The following is a 22,994-nucleotide window of genomic DNA, read 5'->3' on the forward strand; positions in this document are numbered from 1 at the left end:
CCCATGTTTGTAATCATGTGTAATACACTTGAAAATTTCCAGGTGGCTTGTTAATATGTGAGTGACGTGTTCCTATATTACGTAATGGAAAGTAACGATAGGAGCAGTACGTGCGAAGCATGTTCATAACTTCGGTGATGTCAAAGAAGGATAATCTACCGAGTGCTGGCACCGATGTGCAAAACACGATTTTCCGGAATGGATTTATACAGAAAGACTGCCTCAACGGAGATCAAGCTACTCCGTTAAGAAATAGTACTGCGATAGACAGCAAAGTAGTGGGGGCTTCGTTTGAAATCAACGATAAGGTGGAGAGTAATTGCAACCGTAAACCAACTGTCACACTTGAAGGGATTATCCTGGTTGCGATTTGCACGCTCGTGGCGTTGGGATTTTGCGTGCCAATTCTTATCTATGTCGCGGACACGGATCACAGTAAGACCGCCACGATTGAGTTTAAATTTACCAGTAATTGCACAGACAACGCAAGGCAGGTTAGTGAAACTGAAATGCATCGAATTGTGCTGGTAATGTGTTACACAAACAGATGCCTCCCTGCTGGTTAGTACTGCACGGCATATAGCTGTAGCTAAATCTCTGTGTTTTTATATTGCCTATATGTCTACACTGTAGGGTTTGTGGCCACACACGTAAGCCACAATTTATACTTCCATAAGGAGGCAACATAGCTGGGTTGTTGTGGGTGTTCACCACTATTATGACTTTATAGCTCTCTGCAGTTGTCTGTGCGTTTTGTGATTTCTAGCTGTACCTGAGAATTAAAAAAAAGGAAGTGGTTACTGAACCGAAAGGTTTTTATTTTCGCGTCTAGTAGTTTCCCCAAGCATTCGACTTTAGGGGACATATCCAGTAGTTGCCCCATGCATTCGACTTTAGGGACACAAAAATTATGGTTAGGGTCGGGTTCAGCCTTGGTTTCTTCTTCACCTTTAGGTTAAGTTCTACTACATATACCTCAATATATACTGAGACTAGCATTTATAATATAGAAAAGTAAAGGTAGTGGGTAGCTAGCAGTGGTAGTATGCCTGCCTAAAGCACCAGTAGTCCAGGGTCTGAGCCCTGGATGAGTTTTGTGTTTTTTTTCCTCATTGTTTTTTTCTCATTTGGTGACCCTTTTCTGTCTAAGTTTTACTGTCAGTTCAATAGTGAGCCTGGCTTATTGAACCGACTTTTCCACTATTGAAAGGTTTCCTGCATGGTATTTTTGGACTTATAGAGTTAGCTATATAGACAAATTATTTAAGGATACATAAAGATTTGCGTGCATTTATAGTTGTCAATGTGATGAGGATCTTAATCTTGCATATGGAAACAACTAACTATAGCTATGTGATCTTTGTCAGGGCAAGGATTGATTCATAGGTCATATGCATGGTTGAATGCAAAAATTATGTTGGATGCCTATAAGTGAGAAAGCACCATTTCAAGTGGCTGTGCCTTGATAGTCAAGTACTTAAATTAATTTTATCGTGTCACTGATGCTTTATTGGTAAGCTGAACATCTGTTGGATTATAACTGTGTTTGCCACACTTCCGCACCAGTTTAAAGTTTGTCTAGAAAAATTCCGCATAGTAACAATATAGTAAAAATCACTTTCTCTGGTTTCCATTTCAACTCAGTCTTGATAGCTATATAGCTATTTCCTCTCATATATGACACTGAAGAAATTATAAATATAATGGAAATACCTGCATGGCCACTTCATAATGGCTCAATCTTAGAAGTGTTGTGGTATTTTGATATTCATGAGTGCTAATTAGGAAAAAAAATTATAAGTACTATAGCATGTACATGAAGTCCAGCTGAGTGCTACTGGTATAATAATGCTATATTTTCCATACAGCAATGCAACTGACAATGTTGAGCCTCAAATTCTTCATAAATTGTTAGGCCAAAATCAGTCCCCACACCTATCATGTGAGGATACGAACAGAGCTTCGGTTTTATCACGTGCCATAATTTAAGTAAAACTTTTCACTGCTTGTTCGAATTCCCCACTCAATTTTAAGCTTCAAATCCCTTCCTAAAGCCTGTACTGCATGGGGGGAGTGGGGCTTAACATTGATAGGTACATAACAAGTGCAACTACATAGAAAATAACATTAAATCGTTTGTGTTGGCACATGCATGCAGTTGCTTAATAGTAGAATAGATTTTTCTGTCATTGAAACAATAAGCTATGAAGCCATAGTCATAAGTTCGTTAAATGTTACATCAAAGAAAATTGTCAGACAGTTGCTTGGTTAAGTATGCATGCACAGCAAACAGGATGGATCTACTAAGTCTCTGTGCCAGTTGTGAATATTGTGTATGACTATCACAGAATTGGTCTGATCATTCTGTGGAAAATTACTTTCCATATGAAGAAGGCTTTCTAGGAAACTATATTCAGTGTGAGGTACTAATCTTGTGCTCACTGTATGAATTAGTTTTTAAGCGATGTAATGTAGTTGACATGCAGTTAGAGGTCACCAATAGTTATGCTGGGAGTACATGAAAATCATGACAGTGGCAAATTTTCCTACACGTTTCTTTTAACTTTTGTAGACACTATATTTTAAAGTTAGCTAGCTAATTTGTGCCATTCTGAGATTGATTATAAGCAATTACATATATAAGTTGATAGTTCACTATAATAATTTCACTAACCAATAGAATTATTGTTTCTGTATGCAAAGTTTGTCTTTTTCACTATAAACTACTGCAAGTCTATTCATTCTTTATTAGTCAACAAATGACCTCATACCAGACACAGTCAACCATATATAGTTATAATTAATCCCCACAGAATAAAACATGTTCGAAGTTTTGCCACAAGAAAATGAGATGGAGTCTACAAGGCTGATGTGCATCTATAAGCTTTTTAATTACACTAACTAGTTACACGTACTTCAATCTGTCCTACCATATACAAATTAACAGCAGTTAATATTTTATGGATTGAAAATTACCACAGTGCATGACATCGTGTTGATTGCATCCCAGCCACCCTAAATCAATGTAATTGTACCCTTTGGCTTGTTTGGTGTGACTACCTATTAGTGTGAGTGTGACAGCAGTTACATCATGGCCATTTTGTAAGATGTACAGCAGCTGTTCAGTGTGTTGTTTTCCATGTACATGGTTGTGAGGTGCCATTGCCAGCTGTGGTTGTCATGGGTGGTTTGTGTGATTGTTTGATTGCATCATTCTGTCAATATAGTTACTTATATGGTACATAGTCTAATTAATTTTATAGAAATATTTTATTCTGACATTAGAGAGCGAATATTGTGATTGGCTATATAAATATTCTTGATAAGCAAAACTTAATTGACATCTCTAGTTTTCATAGTAGGTAAAAGAGTGTAGAAAGCTTTTTGCTTCTTGAAACCTTGTACAGGCTCTTGGATTTTTGTGTTTCACCTTCTGGTGCCTAACAGATAAATCCAGCTAACCAACTTAGTGGTAGTCAGCCATTATAGTACATTTCCTTGTTCTACAGTATCCCAGTGTCTGTTTATGGTCCATTATTCTCTGTACACATACAGGTGTTGTTTTGCTAAATCATGTACTAAAGCCGTCTTGTTGTCCAGGTTGACATACAACTTCCCTGATGTCATGCTTGACCAGGATAGTGTGTGGTTAATAGAATTACACCTTTTGTGACATTAGCAGTTTCTGTTTATAGGTGTTACCATTAGAATCCCTGCAAGACAACAAGTTCTGTACATAATGTAATATAATAATTGATGAAATCTTAATTGTAATTGTAAGGATTGGAGGATTAGTAGATGACTATTGTGTTAAAGGAACAGTCTAATAGACTGCTATAGTTCTCCTAGCTATACGGTGGATTTCTTTATTAAACTTTTGATCGATGAGAAACCATTTTTACAAGTAGCATTCACAATTTTTAGAAAGGTCAATAGCTACTACAATTCCACCATTATATAGCTTGCATTTAACTTCCTCAAAGTGAAACTGTCACTGTTTATATGGCCATGCATACATCAGAGAGTCATTGTCAGACTTTTATCTAGGTATACTTCTTTAGATGAAAAAGTGCACATGGAGCTTTTTTGTGGTGTTTACATCAGGGTATACAAAGCATGTTGAAGCTGTGAGATCTGAAGGGGGGGGGCACCCCTAGGGTTAAATTTGGCAACACTACAAATAACACAAAATTCTAGGACTTTTATGCTAAATTTGTGGACAATTTTACTGCTGAAATTGTAGACCTTTTTTCAAGAGGGGAGTTCTTCAGAACACCTCCTGCCTACGGGCCTGCTACACAATGTCGACATCATTACAGCTATAAGTACAGCCTGAGTATGTCATCAAGCGTTGCATCTTCTCGTGTAATCCAACCCTAGATCTTTCATTGATTAACCACCAATTATAAACCAATGTACAGAGTTGACTGATAGAACTATGAGTGCTGTGATCTAACTAACTTTGTTTAGTTGATCAAGCTGTACCTATTATTCCCAAAATTATCTTAGCATAATTTTCCCATCCCTAAACATAGTGTTTGTCCACAACAGTTCATCAATTTATATTAGATTATTGGTAATGTTTACTGCCTCACTAGGGTTAACTACAGCTAATGGTTTTCTGTGAATGGTAAAGATAGTTGTTGGCTCTACATATGGAGCAGCATATACACCGATCATGACATGGCCAATCATACACAAATTTAAACTAAATAAAGTTAGTTGTGTGGGAATTGGGTATTATGCTGGCATTTCTCATAGCATAATTTTTGAGCACTGCTCTAAAGCATAATGCACAATTATTTACATGGGCATAGTAACCTCTTGCCTATATCCATGTTGTAAGCATTGCAGAAGACTTAGTTGCATAATTTTTGTCATTTAAAATTACTATTGGTATGTTGACTACTGTACGTTACTTTTCCATCATAGAGGGGGAATTTCTCATTGTATGATAACACCTGTGGCAGCTACAGTGGACACTGTGCAGCATATTTGTCAAGCCCAGACCAGAATTCTCCCTTGTACACTCAAGCATTAAATGGGGTCACTGAAGATGATATTACCATGTTTATTAACACTGTGTTGGACTTATCTGGTACTAGTTTTATCAGTGAACAATGTGCTGAAGTTGTGTTGCCATTTCTGTGCCAATATATGCATCCCCCATGTGACGGTAATGGTAGCGTAAACCTTATAAGCCAGGAACAATGTGGTAATATCCGTGATGTGGTGTGTGCTGATGAGTGGAGGCTGGTCATGGCTACATCATCATCATCACTTTTACCATTTTGTGAACAATTCAGTAATGCTGATAATATCACTGATGATAACACAACACAAATTATATCACAACCTTTACAATGTCACTATCAGTTTAAGGAATACTGTGGCTTGTGTCGACCACTGTGTGGAAAATTCTCCCAGTTTAAAGCTGATACAAAATTAACTCAACGAGCAATTTTAATATTTGCTGCGGTGATAGCTGTCATTGGAGGATTTCTAGTATTTGTTGCAGCCATCATCAGGCGAAAAGCTCTGTAAGTATATACTTGCTGTGAATAGAAAATAATTTTATATTTCTATCAGGCTGGATTTCCCATCAGTGCTTGTAGTTTATTACAACTTATGCGCTGTTGTAATAGGTGAGTGATTATCATTTATGAAATGACAATACTAGTCATCACCTATACTCTACAATTGACCATCATACCATGTGTATTATATGTACTTGTGCAGCAAATACTACATCAAGGCCTTAATATTATACACAATGGTGGGATAACTGGTCTTATTTTCCATGACAGCAGGTTAACCATGAACACAAAAATATATGAACACTAATAAATTTAACTGTCAAAATCAGCCAGGCTTGAGTGGTCTAATTTCCCAAGCCCGGTGGGAGCAGTACAAGCGGTCTGTGGCTTTGGTGGAGCTGTATACCTTAAGGTGACAAAAGTGATACACTAAATTTAGAGATTTTGTATACTGGCAAAATTAGCACATAGAAAATTTAGCGATTTTATGAATTTGTGAATTGATGTAATCACCCATACTCAGCTAAAATCGTTAAATTTAGTCACCTTAAGAGGTATGTGGCTGTACAGTTCTATGGCATGAATAAAGATCTATGCTGTAACTTTACTTTCATTTTAGACAGTTTTGAGACCTGAATCATCCTTACGTGTCCTATTTCATTTTGTAAACAACCTCTTGACCTCCTATCTCCACCACCCCCACCCACCACACCTATAGGAGTCAACCTTGAGTTGTAAACTACCTAAAATGGTGGGAAACGTAGCTGTTGGTTACATGTACAGTAGATGCTTTGGAAGGTTTTAAATTGGTGTAAAACTTGGTACACATAGTTTCAATCATTGGTGAGCTACAACCCACTAAATAATTAACTTTTAAATAGGCAATGAGACCAGTTTCCCAGACGCAGTCTAGAGCTGAGCAATAGTACAACTATCATAACCATGATTTGATAGTAACTTTTATATCACAATAACGATAGTATCACGATAGTTACTAGCAATTATTAAAGACACTTAACCTTACGTATACAAACACTTGAATACTCCAATTACGTACACACCACACATCTGCTTTTCTAACACTCCACTAAAAATTGTTATGCGCCTGTAATCTTTGTTGTCCATACTCAAGCTACTGGTCTTTTACAGTTTTCTTAACTTCAACATTATCATATTTGCCAAGCACAGATATCGTGATAGCATGATAGTATAATAATTGTTACTAGCTATCACAAAAATCGATTAATCGCCACTATCACTCAGTTCTAACACAGTCACATATAGGTATATAGAGGTTATGCAGGGGGGATTGTTCACCAACGTTTTGAGTAGAGTGTTTACCGATACCCACAATACATCAGAATACTTGCAACTCGTTTTTCTCGTCCATCAGGGATAGTATTGCTATAAACAGTCGCTGGTTAGAATTTAACATATGTGACCAAGTCTGACAAAATGGGGCTTATAGCTGGAAAATACATGTGTTTGCTTAATAACGTGTTCTATTTCTGTGTAATCTATAAAAATTCTGTAAGTTTCAGTAAAATCTCCATAAATTTCTACATAAGCGATGAAAAATTTAATAGTTGTCATGTCCACAGAAAAAGTTATAAATTTTCAAATTATAAAATTATGGCCAAAATCTGACCCCCATTTTGCAGACCGAGTCACATACGTATGTATTCATCAAAACCGTCGGTTAGTCGCTTTTAAAGATTGCTATACAACGCTCGATACTTAATCCACTCATTACGCAACAAAATCCTGAAATATTCCGTATTCTTGAGTGTTCCCATGACTCCATGCATAACCTCTATAGCTATTATTATACACTGTATGCAAATTATGGAATACTGCGTGCATTAAATTTTTCATAGCATTTTTGATTCTTATCACATATATTGGTGGACAAGAAAGATTGTATTGCACTGATGAATATTTAGATACTGTGATTAAAAGTCCATCATCTCCTTTCTGTCAACTATCAGGTATCATAATGTAATAGTATGGTGGAACCTCAGTTATCTGAACTCCAGGTGTTTTTGATTGGACACCAAATGATCATTGTATTAGAGTAGTTTAGTGTTCTATTGAAAACAATTCCCTAAAAATAATACTTATGCTTTATTACAGTTCTTCTATAATACAAACATCTCAGTCATTCCAACATACAGGAGTTTAGGTAACTATGGTCCCAAAACAATAAGAAGAAACATGTACAACTGTTACAGTCAATATTTTGTTTAGGATTTCTTTACCACTGGTTGTTGGTACTACTTGGCATACTGTGGCTGCTACACTTAATTCACTTGTATGTAAAGATCACTTTTCCAATATGGTCGAGGAAGTACAATGATAAGAAAACAAAATTTATCTTACATGTGGCAGAAGTTACTGGGGCTGTGTTTCTAAGCATTCTTGCTCCAGTTATATTTGTATCAGTATCAGAGTATGAGATTGCAAGATTTCCTCCTGTGCTGTGTCTCCCATCAAGAGATGTCTATTTCTTCACAACGTGTCTACCGCTATGTATCATTGTAGGGGTTGGGTCGATTCTTGCTATCATCATGTTCTGGACACTGCACAAGGTTAGCATACTGTAAATCATTAAACAAAATGCCAGCTTGTGCACACCAATGCAAGTTGCTTAAAAGCAACCCAGTTTGCAAATCACTGGGGGACAACAGTTACAATATATTAACAGGTCGTCACATTAGCCCACAAGTAAACAATTATGACTGTTTTGTAATTATCAAATGTACCCATGTTGTTGCCTAAATTGCAAAGTGTTTGGAGATTGAGTCACCAACTGGACTGGGAATTTTTCTGCATTCAACATAGTTTCACTATAGTTTCTGACTCCCCGTTATACAGGCGTACTGTATCCACCTTTCATTAATACTGTATACATATATACATATTTGTATACAAAATTGAAATTTTCGAGGTACTTGAGTTTTGCAGACGATTTTGCGCTCGCTTAGGTGTCCACAAAATTTTCATTAGTATGATTTACTCCATCCAATATTATAGGCATGCAGCCTGCATGGAAATAAGTGAACCTTAAAACAAAGCTACAATTTCTTTAAATCTATGAAAGTGATGTACGTACCTTGAAAATTCACATCTACATAAAGGGTGTGACTTTAAAAACTGTGCTTAAAGAGCCAGGAAATCTATCAACATTTTGAAATAACAATTAACTTGCAAATTAATACAGCATGGATGTCTGCAATAAATAAATGAATTACATTGTTGCTACTATGTGTATGTATGTGGTATATCACAGGCATTAATAAATTGTGCACTTATTTGTGGTATTTTTTTACTTATATACAGAGACATCAACTGTTCAAGAAGCAATCTTCAAAGCATTGTTGTTTCATAAAGTTTAGTATACCAGAAGTAAAAATTCTTATTTTTTCGTGTTACTTTATCATTTTTGGAATAATTGCACTAATCACACTCAGTATTGTCATCAGGGATACAAATATTCTCATTGATAAATTGTTGAAATCTATCATTTGTCAAACAAAAGGTTACACTGGAATTGATTTGTGTGCTGTGGAGAGAGATGAATTATACTCTAATACACATTCAGAGTTGACTAGTGCTACATATACGATGTTGGGACTAATTCCATGGTCTAGTCTTTTGTTTGCCGTACAAGTTTCCGATATCAGAAGAGCTCTGCACAAGATTGTCACTGTTTATCAGAACCGTTATTCACAAGACAAAACTTTGTCAACCATTAGCAATAATGTCACTAGTTAATCCTTTACTTTCACTAATTTCAATGCATCCACTTATATTTTACAGCTTCAATAGCATGGCCATTAATGTGCACTGTGTATATACTCCTTACAAGAGTTATTTTTATTTTATCCACTTCTAAATTAATATTTACTTGGGTTGTACTTGTAGTATGCAAATTTTTTCACATTTAAAAGAGAAATATTGTATAGTTGTTGAAGCCTTTTGCTCTTAGTCCAGAGGGAGTTGCCGAGGTTTCTGGAAACTACTCAAGGCAATTAAAAATATACTTCGCATTGACTTGCAAAGGTATCAAAGGTTCAAACTCTAATAGAGCAGTCACATCTGTTTTTCTTAGTTTACCAGTAAAAAACAGTCTTCTGAATTGTAGGGTTTAACATTTTCTTGGGGACATGCCTCCAGACCCCCAGAATAGCATCTATATGTTCTTCGAATTTCACATTGCTCCACCTCTTTACTCTTGCCTGATATATACTGTGCCAGCAGAAGCAAGCACAAGCAGCCTATGTTAATAAATTCCTAACATACGATATGTTTAAAATGTCTGCTTAAAGATTTTTGCTATATACCAGATCCAATTTCAGAAAATATGATTATATAGTTTTCAAAAAATTTCCTGGGGGAACATGCCCTCAGACCCCTAGACATGTAACAAAAAATTTGGAAACTTCACAAAAATTCCTGGAGCAACCTTTGTTCGTAGTTATTTGTTTGTTCAGAACTTACTGTATTATATAAATGATCAACTACATTTGTGAATACCTCAACCTCTATATCAAGGTTTCCATGTTTTATTTGAGTATCAACTAGACTGTATAAATGAAGTGATGTTAGGTACTACCAGTACTTCAGAAGTCAACTTCAATACAAGCAATGATTAAAACAATACATTATGTACATAGTATTGTTATTATTATTATTACTAGGACCGCGTCACATACAACCAAGTACATACACCAACGTTGCAACCTACCCATTGGGCAAGTATAAGCAGTGACATAGGAAACACTCAGAGCAGTGTGCGTGTACCTGTGGAAATGATACATATGCATACGTACACAGGCAAGGGAGCATCAGAAAGCCACAATACTAAAACACAACCTACACAAAAAACCAAGTTAAGTTAGCTATATTGAAAGTAACTATATATTGTAGGTGTGACGTGTCTCTGAAGATGACTCAGCAGTGAAGTGAGGCTATGCAGAATAAGGGATATGGTGAAGGCACAATTAGCAATTGATCTCAATCAAGCCAATATGGCACAACAGACTCTGTTGTAACCAGAGGCCACTGGTGATGTACCTGTATATTAGCGGTGTGGCATTGGCACAGTGATCACAGTCTATAATATTATGCATACAGCCATGCACAACATACAGGAGATAGTTACACATTGTTGTATATGCAGCACTGCATTGGCTTCTTGTTTAGCTATTACAGACTCACAGCAGACTAGTAGTTAAGGCGAGTGGAAAATAATTCCAGCCGCCAGCAAGCCAGATGAAGGTGCCGGTATAATCAAAATAATTCCAGCCGCTAGCAAGCCAGATGAAGGATGAAGATGTAGATCTATAATACAACTACCGGTACAAGTATTACATTACTCAATACCTTGCTGTTCCAGCTGGTTGTTTATGAGCGCATCAGCTGGTATCCCAACTGGTCATCAGCTGGTCCTTCACTGCATGACGCCTGGAGCGCATATCCTGCACACAAAATACACAGTTACAAACATTTAAACGTACTTGTAATGTTGTTGCTTACCAGTAAAGTGGCGCCTGGCCTCTCCTCTCAGCTGAAGTTTACTAATCTTCTCATTCGAGCAATCTATAATTAAACAAGGGCGTGGTGCTGGGCGTTATATAGAATTACACGTACGGTAAAGTCATCAGCACGAACAGGCATACTTATTATACGGTTGTGCCTTCATTCACAGGCGAATCTATCCCCGCTTAGTTCATGTCTCTAGGCCTCGTAGTTTTCTCAAACATTATTTATTTATTTATTCATTCACTATTAATGACAAAATTTTAACCGCATTTCGTATTATTCTTACTACTTGGTTGTATAATTATTTATTCATTATTATTTATGACATAATTTTAACCGCATTTCATATTATTCTTAGTACTTGGTTGTATAATTACTAGGCCCGGGGCACATACAACCAAGTACAATCACCAACGGGACAACCTACCAATAAGGCAGTGCATGACCAGTACAGTGTGTGTGTATGTGTGTGTGTGTGTTGGCACATAAATGCAATTATAATCAGATGCCAGTTTAAGCTTTGGGTATAATCAAGACAACAGCCACATGCACTCTAATATAATTATATACATATATAGCCGGCCCTCAGAATTCATACTTAATTAAGTCTAGGATAATAACTTATGTATCTGTACACAATTTGTGTCCTCCTCATGTGATACCAGTTGTTTAAATGAGGATGGATCATGGTAATGGATTAAGACATGGCTGGAGTTGCAAAGGGCAGACCACAGTGATATCTGGGACAAAAGAAGCCGAGTATTTTCACTATGTGTCACACACAACCATTGTCTGACTCATCCGCTCAGTTACAATTTTAAGTATGAGATGGGCCGATATGTCAAAAAATGGTCAGATGGTGTCTTGGATACACTGCAAGATGAAATAAAATGTGTAGCAGATTGCTGTGAAAGGTGGCAGTGCCTTCAAAGGAATACTCATGGATATGGCACATCATCAGTGGTGTGCAGACACTGAATGGCAGCTACAGTAGTGCCGGATTGGCACTTCACAGCAACAGGGGATAATTTATTATCTATTGTTACTGGGTAGTTAAATACAAACACAGTACAAACAAACAATGCAAACAGTATTACAACATGAAAACATATAGTCTACCTCTGTTAATAATCCACCTGAATGCATGTACTGGCAGCTGGCATGGCAACTTGGGAGTAAGCGGCACCTGGCACTTGTCTGAACGAAGATCTCGGCACAGACGATTAGTAGACAAGTTAGTAGTAGACTGCAGATGGTCGCTTGTGGTCGCTAATCTTCTTCCAGCCTTTGGAATTATGGGTGTGGTGCTGTGTGTTATATAGAATTACACGTTCATTCAAGTCATCAGCATGAGCAGGCGTAATTATTATACGTTTGTGCCTTTGTTCACTGCCCGGTCAGTGCAAGTTCATAGGCCTTGTAGTTTTCCCAAACATTATTTATTACTTATTTATTTATTCATTCATTCATTGTTATTTATGACATAATTTTAACCGCATTTCGTATTATTCTTAGTACTTGGTTGTATAACTAAGACCGCGTTACATACAACCAAGTACTAGAGGTGTACCGATAATCGGATCGGCTATAATATCGGCCACCAATATGGTAATTTTTACCAATATCGGTATCGGTACAGAACAACAGGAGGACCGATATCGCTACCGATATTTATACACTAGCAATAGTTTGTACATAAACGGATTGTGCATTGGTTTTTTACGTTATTCATGTGGCTCTTTAGTGCCAGTGGCTTATTATTCACTCTGAAACAAGCGATACGCTACGAGAAGCCATATAAATACACACGATTCTACTGTCTGTTGCTGGAAAGCTTATCACAGTCTTTATAAATGAAGCAGTTATAGAGTACCTTGTAATAAAAATAAGGGTCACAGAATAACCAAGGAAACTTGCTGTACCAGCTTTCTCAGAAACCATTAGAATGCAGAGTAATGCAGAAATATCCGTATAAGGCTTCATGGGAGTATACATAAAAATGTTTGTGGGTGCCTAATTGTCTGGATTGCACAATAGAAACCCAAGCTGTATACCACCACAGGCAGAGTATAGCAATGAATACATGCACATGTTGTTGTAGGGTAGGTAAATGTACACTTTTAACTACAATGCAAATATCGGATCAATTATCGGTTATCGGCTTCTTTTGGTGACATCAATATCGGATATCGGTACATGCAAAAAAACCACATCGGTACACCTCTACCAAGTACATACACTTATCTAACGCGACAACCCCCTAGTGATGCGTACAAAACATAATGGAGAGAGCTATACATTATTACAGTATTGCATGCAGCAATACATTATTAGTAACATCACCGAAGATAAAAGTTACTTAGCTATGCAGCCACTATGCAGCACAGTATCAACATCAACTAGAAGTCACCGGTAGCTAAATATGATTCATCAATGGTGTGGCAATGGCACAGTGATGGGTACACACTATACGCATACACAACCTACAAGATATGCACAATACTGTAGGAGTATGCAAGCCAGGTGAACCAGATAAAGGAAGACAGCCAAGCCAGCCAGTGCCTAGTAAGCTAGGTAAAGGAAAAATGTAGGTAAAGGAAAAATGTACAAGAATACAAGGAAACATTTAAAATATACCACGCTCTTTACAATACATTAGTACAAACAGACAACCAAACCAACTAGAGCCTAGCAAGCCAGAAAAAATATAAAATACAAGATATATGTACATTACAATACAAACAAACATACCTGTCCTTGTGCAGCTGGCATGTCAAACCTATCAGGTGTCTAGTCTGGCGCCGCCCGCCCCTTCGCATAAAGTAAGGGTCTGGTGAAATACAGATACTAAATCATTTCTAGCGCCCAGATTCGGCGCTAGCCAATTAGTGAATGCCAATGACGTTCACACAGAAATCGCCTTGGCAACACAATGCTTTTGTTCGAATTGAAGTGCAATTATCTGACGTAACAAGCATTACCTGCACTGTCTAATTGAATTCCTTTTGAAATGATTAGGTATTTGTATTTCACCAGACCCTTACTTTTTGCGAAGGGACGGGCGGCGCCAGACTATCAGGTGTCCTGCAGCCATCGATACACGAAGAGCATCCACTGGCAGCTGGAATGGCGACTTGAGACTTAGTGTGCCAGCTGGGAACACTTTCAAACATAACTGAACAGTAGTTCGCTCGTCTAAATAGCCATTTGAATCTGCTCGATTGGTATGGGTATATCACGTGCTGTTCTGATCGGCATTAAATAGAATTGTCGTACGTTTCTTAATTCTATCACCTCCACGGAAACATTCACCCATTATACGATTATCTGTTCATACAACATGGATTCTATTCCCGGTGAGTGCGAAGCCTTAGGCCTTGTAGTTTTCTCAAACAATATTTATTCATATTAATGACGTAATTTTAACCGCATTTCGTATTATTCTTAGTACTTGGTTGTATAATTCTACTTTGTATAGATCACTTAGTTACTAATGCAAACATGGAGAGCATGCTAGCATCACATGCATGACTATTAAAATGAGTTGAAATTATTGAGTCTGCTGCAGTGACATTAGTCACGGTACTAATACTTTTATAACATTATGGTATTGCAAAACTAGCAGCAAGTTGAGAATTGCATATGTTGCAATGTATGTTGCTGTCATGTATGGATAAGAGAGTGCTTCAAATTTTCTTTTGTCCTCTTCACCTGTACAGATTCCCCCAAGGTTACATTGTAGTTGATTATGTGAAATATAAGTAGGGTTGTCTCAATTACCTAACTTGAAAACTGGCGCTAATCTATAGTAGTCCCAGTGCCACCAATAAGAAGGAGAATGTTTGAAATATCTTCACTTCAGGAATAGAGAAACATCTTTTCTTTGACATTCTGCTGTTCCTCTTGTATAGTGCTGCATAAAATGACTGAGTGTATACAACTACAAAACATACATAGATTTCAAGAGTTTTGTGGTCACTGTTGGAGAGCTAATCCGGCAAAGCATGCAGCTGGTGCATACGATGATGATGAAACAGCACTTGGGATTGAACAACACAAACCATGGAAATAATGTTTCACCTGACAAAAATGTACTGGTGAAAACTACTGGTGGTTTTTACCACCCCATAAAGAGTCCATTGCCTAGCCAAGACTGATACTCAAGTTTGAAGATCAACAAACAGATGGATATCGAGTTGAATAGTTAAACTTTAAGTTATACAGTTAGATATCGGATCCATATTATATCAAGACACACTGTAGCTAATATGTTGTGCAGCCCAGGAAACTGACACACCACACTCAGTGGGTAGGAAGAAAGAAAAGGAGATTTTCTCAAATATATAGCTCTGTGATTTCTTAACCAATTGGAACCATAGAGATGTCTGCCAGATAGGGGAGTCCACATACCAAATTTGAAGAAAACTGCCCCAGCCACTGATCTCCAAGACACAAGTAGCCAAAGTTTTGGGGTGTTTTCTTTCATTTTTTTGTTTCTTTTATGCACACTGTGAAATTCACTATAAAACACAAATGCATACACCAAGCTGATATTGAAATTCAAGTCATACATTAACAAAAGGACAACTAGCTTAGTAAACTACTGTATAAAATTAATAATTAATTTAGTAAAGCCCACCAGGAGCAACACACTAACGTCCATTACAATTACATGTGATACTAAAAGTTTCAATGTCAATCTTCTCGATGTCAGAGATAGATAGTTCGGCATTGATCAATTGTTTGTGGTAAGAAAGAGCACTTGTAAATATTGATTAAATAAGCTTGAAGGGATGGTGAGCATGATATCAGGACTGCTAAAAGTAGACAACGATCAGGTAGCTATGACCATTGACTCGATTAAGATTTTGAATGGTAACTGGTAAGGTAAGTTAAGCCAATGACCTTCAGTTTTGCAGACTGAGCCATTCGAGGTACATCAACATGCCTGTTATGCTGTCATGCTGTTGCTGACTAGATCTGAACCAAATTTTGTTTAGAACAAAACAGGCAGCCAAAGACTGAATCATTTCAGGTTTGTTATACTGCCAAGTATGGCACTTGGCTGGAATCCAGGTGGGCTGTGGTTCAAGTTGCTTTTTTAAGCCTTTCTTTTATTCAAAGATTTTTGCTTTGGCTCCTAGGCTAGTGGTAAATACCTCATACAGGCTCTGCCTCCTGTGTTAGCTCTCCAGAGCCTAACTGGTAATAGTTATAATTATGATTTGGTGGGGATCCCAGATGGCTGCACAGCATTAAATAGATGGTATAGTAGTTAAGGCCATCATTATTATATTCCTTGTTTCCCGTCACGCCCACATCAAATTTTAGGTAGCTACACCAAATTGTAATTATTTGTTTATAGAGCACTATTTCATGATAGAGGGAGACACAGAATCAATGACTGAGTGTTAAGGTAAAAAAATGCTGTCACAAACTCTGATATCAATTAATATATACTTCTACTCAATTTTTATCTCAAAGCAACTTCTGTCTTCCCAATATATCTAATCTAATCAAAAACAGCCAAGCTGTAAAAAAAGGTGCGGCCCCCAAAAAGGCCATGGTGAAAAAAGATGTGAAATCCAAGGTGGCGGCCAAGAAATGGCTGTGATGGTAGGTTAATGGTTAAATTTTAATAACAACAATTCAGGTGAATTTGGTGCCAAGACCAAGTGGCACAAAATTCACCTGAATTGTTGTTATTAAAATGTAACCATTAACCTACCATCACAGCCATTTCTTGGCCGCCACCTTGGATTTCACATCTTTTTTCACCATGGCCTTTATGGGGGCCGCACCTTTTTTTACAGCTTGGCTGTTTTTGATTAGATATCACTTCTTTTTGTATTTGTATACTGCAAAGCCGGCCTATGGCTGGCTTTGGGGCTTTTTTAACCCATGTGTTTTTTTCTTTACTACAGGAAGAAGAAAACAACTTAAAGAAGAATTTTAGTACTTCTATTATTTTTGATTTTATTAGTAATTATACAAATTATATACATATATTTATTACATGTCCATTATTCCCCACAGGATATTTTTTTGCAGCTGATCTCTCTACTGGGTGACTTGAAATGTAGCTGAACTATATACAGGATGGTTTCTTTGTAGCTGAACTCTCTACAAGGTAACCTCTTCTAGCTGGTCTCTCTACAGGGTATTTTGTTTCTAGCTGAACTATCTACAGGTGATTTGTTTGCAGCTAAACTCTCTACATGGTGGTGTCTTTGTAGCCGAACTCTCTACATGATGGTTTCTTTGTAGCTGAACTCTCTATAAGGTGACTTCGTCTAGCTGAACTCTCTACAGGGTGATTTTTTTGTAGCTGAACTCTCTGCAGGGTGATTTGTTTGCAGCTGAACTCTCTACATGATGGTTTCTTTGTAGCTGAACTCTCTACAAGGTGACTTCGTCCAGCTGATCTCTCTACGGGGTGATTTGTTTCTAGCTGAACTCTCTACAGGTGATTTGTTTGCAGCTAAACTCTCTACATGTTGGTTTCTTTGTAGCTGAACTCCCTACATGATGGTTTCTTTGTAGCTGAACTCTCTACAAGGTAACTTCTTCTCTACAGGGTGATTTGTTGTAGTTGAATTCTCTACAAGGTGGTTTGTATGAGGCTGAACTCTCTACATGGCGGTTTCTTTGTAGCTGAACTCTCTACAGAGTGATTTGTTTGCAGCTGAACTCTCTACATGATGGTTTCTTTGTAACTGAACACTCTACAAGGTGACTTCTTCTAGCTGATCTTTCTACAGGGTGAATTGTTGTAGCTGAACTATCTACAAGGTAACTTCTTCTAGCTGATCTCTATACAGGGTAATTTGTTTGTAGTTGAATTCTGTGCAGGTGGTTTCTTTGTAGCTGAACTCTGTACATGATGGTTTCTTTGTAGCTGAACTCTTTACAAGGTGACTTCTTCTAGCTGAACTCTCTACGGGGTAATTTCTTTGTAGCTGAACTCTCTATATGATGGTTTCTTTGTAACTGAACTCTCTACAAGGTAACTTCTTCTAGCTGATCTTTCTACTGGGTGATTTGTTTGCAGCTGAACTCTCTACATGGTGGTTTCTTTGTTGCTGAACTCTCTACAAGGTGAATTCTTCTACCTGACCTCTCTACTGGGTAATTTGTATGTAACTGAACTCTGTACAAGTGCGTTTTTGTGGGTGATCTCACTGCAGGTTGCAATTGATTTGTTTGTAGCTGAACTCACTAAAGGGTGATTTTGCTTGTAGCTGAACTCCTTGCATTGTATCTAGTTTCTAGCTGATCTCTCTACAGGGTGATTTGTTTGTAGCTGATCTCTCTACAAGTTGATTTGTGTGTAGCTGATCTATCTGCAGGTTGATTAATTTGTAGCCGATCTCTCTACAAGGTAATTTGTTTGTAGCTGAACTGTCTATAAAGTGATTTATTTGTAGCTGATCTCTCTGCAGGTTGATTTGTTTTAGCTGAACTCCCTACAGGGCGATTTACTTGTGTAGCTGAACTCCTTACATTGTGTCTAGTTTCTAGCTGATCTCTCTACAGGGTGATTTGTTTGTAGCTGATCTCTCTACAAGTTGATTTGTGTGTAGCTGATCTTTCTACTGGTTGATTTGTTTGTAGCCGATCTCTCTACAGGGTAATTTGTTTGTAGCTGAACTCTGCACAAGGTGCTTTTTTGTAGGTGATCTCACTGCAGGTTGATTTGTTTGTAGCTGAACTCACTAAAGGGTGATTTGCTTGTAGCTGAACTCCTTACATTGTGTCTAGTTTCTAGCTGATCTCTCTACAGGGTGATTTGTTTGTAGCTGAACTCTCTATAAGGTGATTTGTTTGCAGCTGAACTCTCTACATGGTGGTTTCTTTGTTGCTGAACTCTCTACAGGGTGTTTTGCTTGTAGCTGATCTCTCTACAGGGCAATTTGTTTGTAGCTGATCTCTCTACAGGGTGATTTTTTTGTAGCTGGCCTCTCTTCAGGGTGATTTGTTTCTAGCTGATCTCTCTACAGGGTGATTTTTTGTAGCTGACCTCTCTTCAGGGTGATTTGTTTCTAGCTGATTGCTCTACAGGTTGATTTGTTTGTAGATGAACTCTCTACAGGGTAATTTACTTGTAGCTGAACTCCTTATTCTGTGTCTAGTTTGTAGCTGATCTCTCTACAGGGTGATTTGTTTGTAGCTGAACTCCTTACATTGTGTGTAGTTTCTAGCTGATCTCTCTACAGGGTGATTTATTTGTAGCTGATCTCTCTACAAGTTGATTTGTGTGTAGCTGATCTCTCTGCAGGTTGATTTGTTTGTAGCCGATCTCTCTACAGGTAATCTGTTTGTAGCTGAACTCTCTATAAGGTGATTTGTTTGTAGCTGATCTCTCTACAGGTAATCTGTTTGTAGCTGAACTCTCTATAAGGTGATTTGTTTGTAGCTGATCTCTCTGCAGGTTGATTTGTTTTAGCTGAACTCTCTACAGGGTGATTGCTTGTAGCTGAACTCCTTACATTGTGTCTAGTTTCTAGCTGATGTCTCTACAGGGTGATTTTTTGTAGCTGAACTCTCTTCAGGGTGATTTGTTTCTAGCTGATCTCTCTACAGGTAGATTTGTGTTGATTTGTTCATTGCTGATCACTCTAAAGGTTGATTTGTTGCAGCTGAACACCCTGCAAAGTGTTTTGTTTGTAGCTGATCACTCTAAAGGGTAATTTGTTTGTAGCTGAACTCTCTCCACAGTGACTTGTGTGTAGCTGAATTCTGTGTAACTGAATTCTCTAGAGAGTGACTTAATTGTAGCTGAATTCTCTACACAGCGCATGACTTGTTTATAGCTGAACTTTCTTCAGTGTGACTTGTAATGTTCTGAATCTCTATAGTGATATATTTGCTTAACTCTCCACATGGTGACTGTCTTCTTGCTGAACTGTCTATAAGATTAACTGTTTGCAGCTGAACTCCCTACAGAATAACTTGTGATGTAATAAAATTTTATAATGGAGTAAATACATTAGCCGAATGCTCTATTAGGGTGACTGTTCTATTAGAGTATCTCGATTCGCATTTGCTACACGGAGTTGGCTTTCGAATCATAACTCAGTGGTTTGTAATCCGATTATTCTGTACTACTGCAAGGACTTTCTATGAAGATTATTCCAGCTATACACCGATTTTCAGCTCATTGCTCTAAGCGGTTTGCCTAGTAGGCGTGAAAACTAATACTTTTTTATTCATAAAAATCGATCGCGTAATTGTGACACAGGTTGGGTTTTGTGTCATATCTCCGTTGTCTTTATCTCGATTCCTTTCAAACCACCAAAAGGCACTCCTACGATGGTTACTCCATCTACATAGCAATTTTCAACTCATTCCATGAAGCGGTTTACCCTGTAGGCGTGACAACAAATCGATCTTGTTTTACGCGAATAATCGGTCATAACTCCTGAACCATTCATCGGATTTGTACCAAATTTGATGCTAGGATTCGCCTTTGGACTCCCTTTCTGTGTGCCAAATTTCAAGGCGATCGGAGTACGCGTTTGCTTGTTATAGCAATTTTTGCAAGTGTGCGAAAAGACGAAGAAGAAGAAGGAAAAAAAAAACGAAACTTTGGCAGCTCGTATCTCGGAAATGGCTGGAGCGATTTCCTTCAAATTTGGAATGTAGACTCCCTTGGCTGGCGGGCAACTGTGTAGCAAATTTGGTTCCAATCAGATAAGTGATCACCGAGATACAAAGGTGTGAAAATGAAGTTTTCGTTCTTCCTGTCAATATACTCACGGTGTGGCGCGCCGGCTTCTTGGGCAGCACGACACACTATCGTGTGTCTTGATCTACCTGTCCTTGACAATTACCTGGATTCAATTCATTTCATAGAACAAGATGTATTGGAAGCATTAAGTAATCTCGTTCCAAACAAGGTAGTGGCATTGACAACATCCCTTCAATTGTTGTAAAGCACTGTGCCTATGCCCTTGTCCTGCCCATTCACCATCTGTTCACAACCAGTATTGTTGGTGGAACAATGCCAGCTGAATGGAAAATGCACAAAATATATGTGATCGGGCCTGTGAAAATAGAGCATGTGGGTGCATAAAAGTTGCCTAATTGTTCAAGCTTTCATTGCTCATAACTTGTGATACCATTAAGGTATGGACATGAAAGTTTCAGCACGTCTTACACAATTAATTGGCTTTATAATGCAAGTTATAGAATGCAGATATTCTATTCCAGTACTGAGATATGATCCATTGTGTGACAGGGTGTAGTTTGTGCCCACATGCCCTATTTTTGCAGGCCCAGTCACATATGTTGTGTATAAATCTGGAGACAAACCTATGCACAAACTATCATCTGATCTCACTTCTTTGTGTTGTATGTATAAAGTTTTAGAAAGATTAATCTATGACAAGATAATTAACTCAGTTTCCAACTACACAATACCAATTTATCATTAATGTCTACATTGTTCGCTAAGTTGTACCCAAAGACACCCACGAAGATTAGTCAGTTGGAGTACTGTTATTATTGTATTGTTATTTTCACCTTTACCACAGTCATTTGTTGTGTACAAATAATATAACTGGCAATAGCTGCAAATCACTGGTGAATGATGTATGTTGGTAGCAGTATGGAAGTTCCCATTCAATTGTTTACCACCAAATTGTTAGATCTGTACTGGGTAGCTAATTCACAGATTTTATCACAACTGACACATACAGTATGTAAACTCCTGAATGATGCTTAACAGGTAGGTATAGCTACCTAACAATAGTCACCACAACTACAGCCACCATTCACTACCAGAGACAGCATTATACTAAATTGCCATGAAACACTGCATGAAAATTTCCACGGTTTTTCCCATTAAATTTACTTTCATGGGTACTGCACCCGTGGAATCTCTGCAGTGCCATGAAATTATCACTGATGTTCATATAGATAGGTATTATTATTATTATTGTTTACTGTGCAAAACCTCTTACAAAGAGTATATACAAGCACAGATAATAAATCAGCAAAAATAATTATGTGGTTAATTTATGTTCAGCTAGCCTTGCTTTAAATTGGTCTAAACTTGAACAGGTGATAAGGTCGTTGGGTAAGGTATTACATGCATGGTCTATGAAAAACCCTTTTATCCCACTGAAGCCCTACATCAAAGTAAGAAAGTAGGAGGATATGGTATGTACAGTAGTTAAACCTGGGAATGGAAATTAAACCTTGGTAAGTCAGAATGATCTATACATTCAATTGGATCAAAGGAAACCTGAAGCCATATCGTAATACTGGTATGCTGCAATCACAGTAAAACTGAAACCGTACACAACTTTACTAGCCTCATTGTAGTTTTTTATGAAGTAAATTACTTCATAGAATAGTAAAATACTTCATAGAGTGTGGGATATATAGAAGGCATGTCATAACTAACATGTTATCAATTGCACTATGTTTATAAAGTAAAGTGCTTCATCAAAGCATGAGATAGAAGCCTACTCGTAGGATATCTGATATCAGCACCTTGACCTTCACTTCGCCTTTGGCCTTAGGTCGATCAGAATGACATCCTGCTTGTGGTGGCTTTAACTACAACATAGTACCCCATGTAACTGTTTTGCATGGGTGTGATATCACTTTTCATTGCAGACATACACATTTCATGTTACTTCAGTTTCTGGTAGTGATTTACAATTGTTCAGATCATGCATGTATTAAGTACTTTTGACTACACTCTTAGTCTCATACTGACTAGCTGTACAGGTATTGCTAACTTCACCACTATAGCTACTATGACATGATGATCTCATCATTCAAATAAACGATGTACCGGTAGTTTTTTTTATTACACAGCCATTCAACATAGCTGGTTGCATTGCATAGATGCTGAAGGTAACTACTCTAATTATAATGGTCAACTGCATTTGTGAAATACTA

The 22,994-nt window shown here is 37.6% G+C and overlaps 2 protein-coding genes across 5 annotated transcripts; one reads left to right on the forward strand and one right to left on the reverse strand.

Moving 5' to 3' along the window:
* The first annotated feature begins 119 nt into the window (after positions 1-119).
* LOC136242354 (uncharacterized) lies at positions 120-9,504 on the forward strand. Its single transcript, XM_066033761.1, has 6 exons — positions 120-494; positions 4,933-5,540; positions 5,590-5,645; positions 7,415-7,525; positions 7,785-8,125; positions 8,877-9,504. The coding sequence occupies exons 1-6, from the start codon at positions 120-122 to the stop codon at positions 9,309-9,311; spliced, it is 1,926 nt and encodes a 641-aa protein (XP_065889833.1). The 3' UTR covers positions 9,312-9,504.
* LOC136242355 (uncharacterized) lies at positions 7,965-14,511 on the reverse strand. 4 transcript variants are annotated; one of them, XR_010694530.1, is made up of 6 exons: positions 13,833-14,511; positions 12,201-12,388; positions 11,076-11,138; positions 10,923-11,017; positions 10,285-10,340; positions 7,965-8,116 (listed from the first exon to the last, which is right to left on the reverse strand). XR_010694530.1 is itself a non-coding variant. In XM_066033762.1 (5 exons), exons 1-4 carry the CDS (start codon positions 13,898-13,900, stop codon positions 10,944-10,946), a joined length of 393 nt encoding a protein of 130 aa, XP_065889834.1. In that variant the 5' UTR covers positions 13,901-14,511; the 3' UTR covers positions 7,965-8,116; positions 10,923-10,943. The 4 variants fall into 4 exon arrangements, 1 of the variants encoding a protein (XP_065889834.1); XM_066033762.1 differs by lacking the exon at positions 10,285-10,340; XR_010694531.1 differs by lacking the exons at positions 10,285-10,340; positions 12,201-12,388.
* Between the last annotated feature and the right edge of the window lie 8,483 nt (positions 14,512-22,994).

The sequence above is a fragment of the Dysidea avara genome, chromosome 13 (genome assembly GCF_963678975.1).
Source record: "Dysidea avara chromosome 13, odDysAvar1.4, whole genome shotgun sequence".
NCBI classification, from domain to species: domain Eukaryota; kingdom Metazoa; phylum Porifera; class Demospongiae; order Dictyoceratida; family Dysideidae; genus Dysidea; species Dysidea avara.

Excerpts from the sequence above, each read along its gene's own strand:
- LOC136242354 (XM_066033761.1), top strand. The coding sequence starts at position 120 with ATGTTCATAACTTCGGTGATGTCAAAGAAGGATAATCTACCGAGTGCT. Across the intron at positions 5,541-5,589 it reads ATCATCAGGCGAAAAGCTCT|GCTGGATTTCCCATCAGTGC; the intron begins GTAAGTATATAC and ends TATTTCTATCAG. Across the intron at positions 5,646-7,414 it reads CTTATGCGCTGTTGTAATAG|CATTTTTGATTCTTATCACA; the intron begins GTGAGTGATTAT and ends AATTTTTCATAG.
- LOC136242355 (XM_066033762.1), bottom strand. The coding sequence starts at position 13,900 with ATGCGAAGGGGCGGGCGGCGCCAGACTAGACACCTGATAGGTTTGACA. Across the intron at positions 11,139-12,200 it reads CAGGTGGATTATTAACAGAG|ATTGCTCGAATGAGAAGATT; the intron begins GTAGACTATATG and ends GTTTAATTATAG. Across the intron at positions 11,018-11,075 it reads GGCCAGGCGCCACTTTACTG|GATATGCGCTCCAGGCGTCA; the intron begins GTAAGCAACAAC and ends TTTTGTGTGCAG.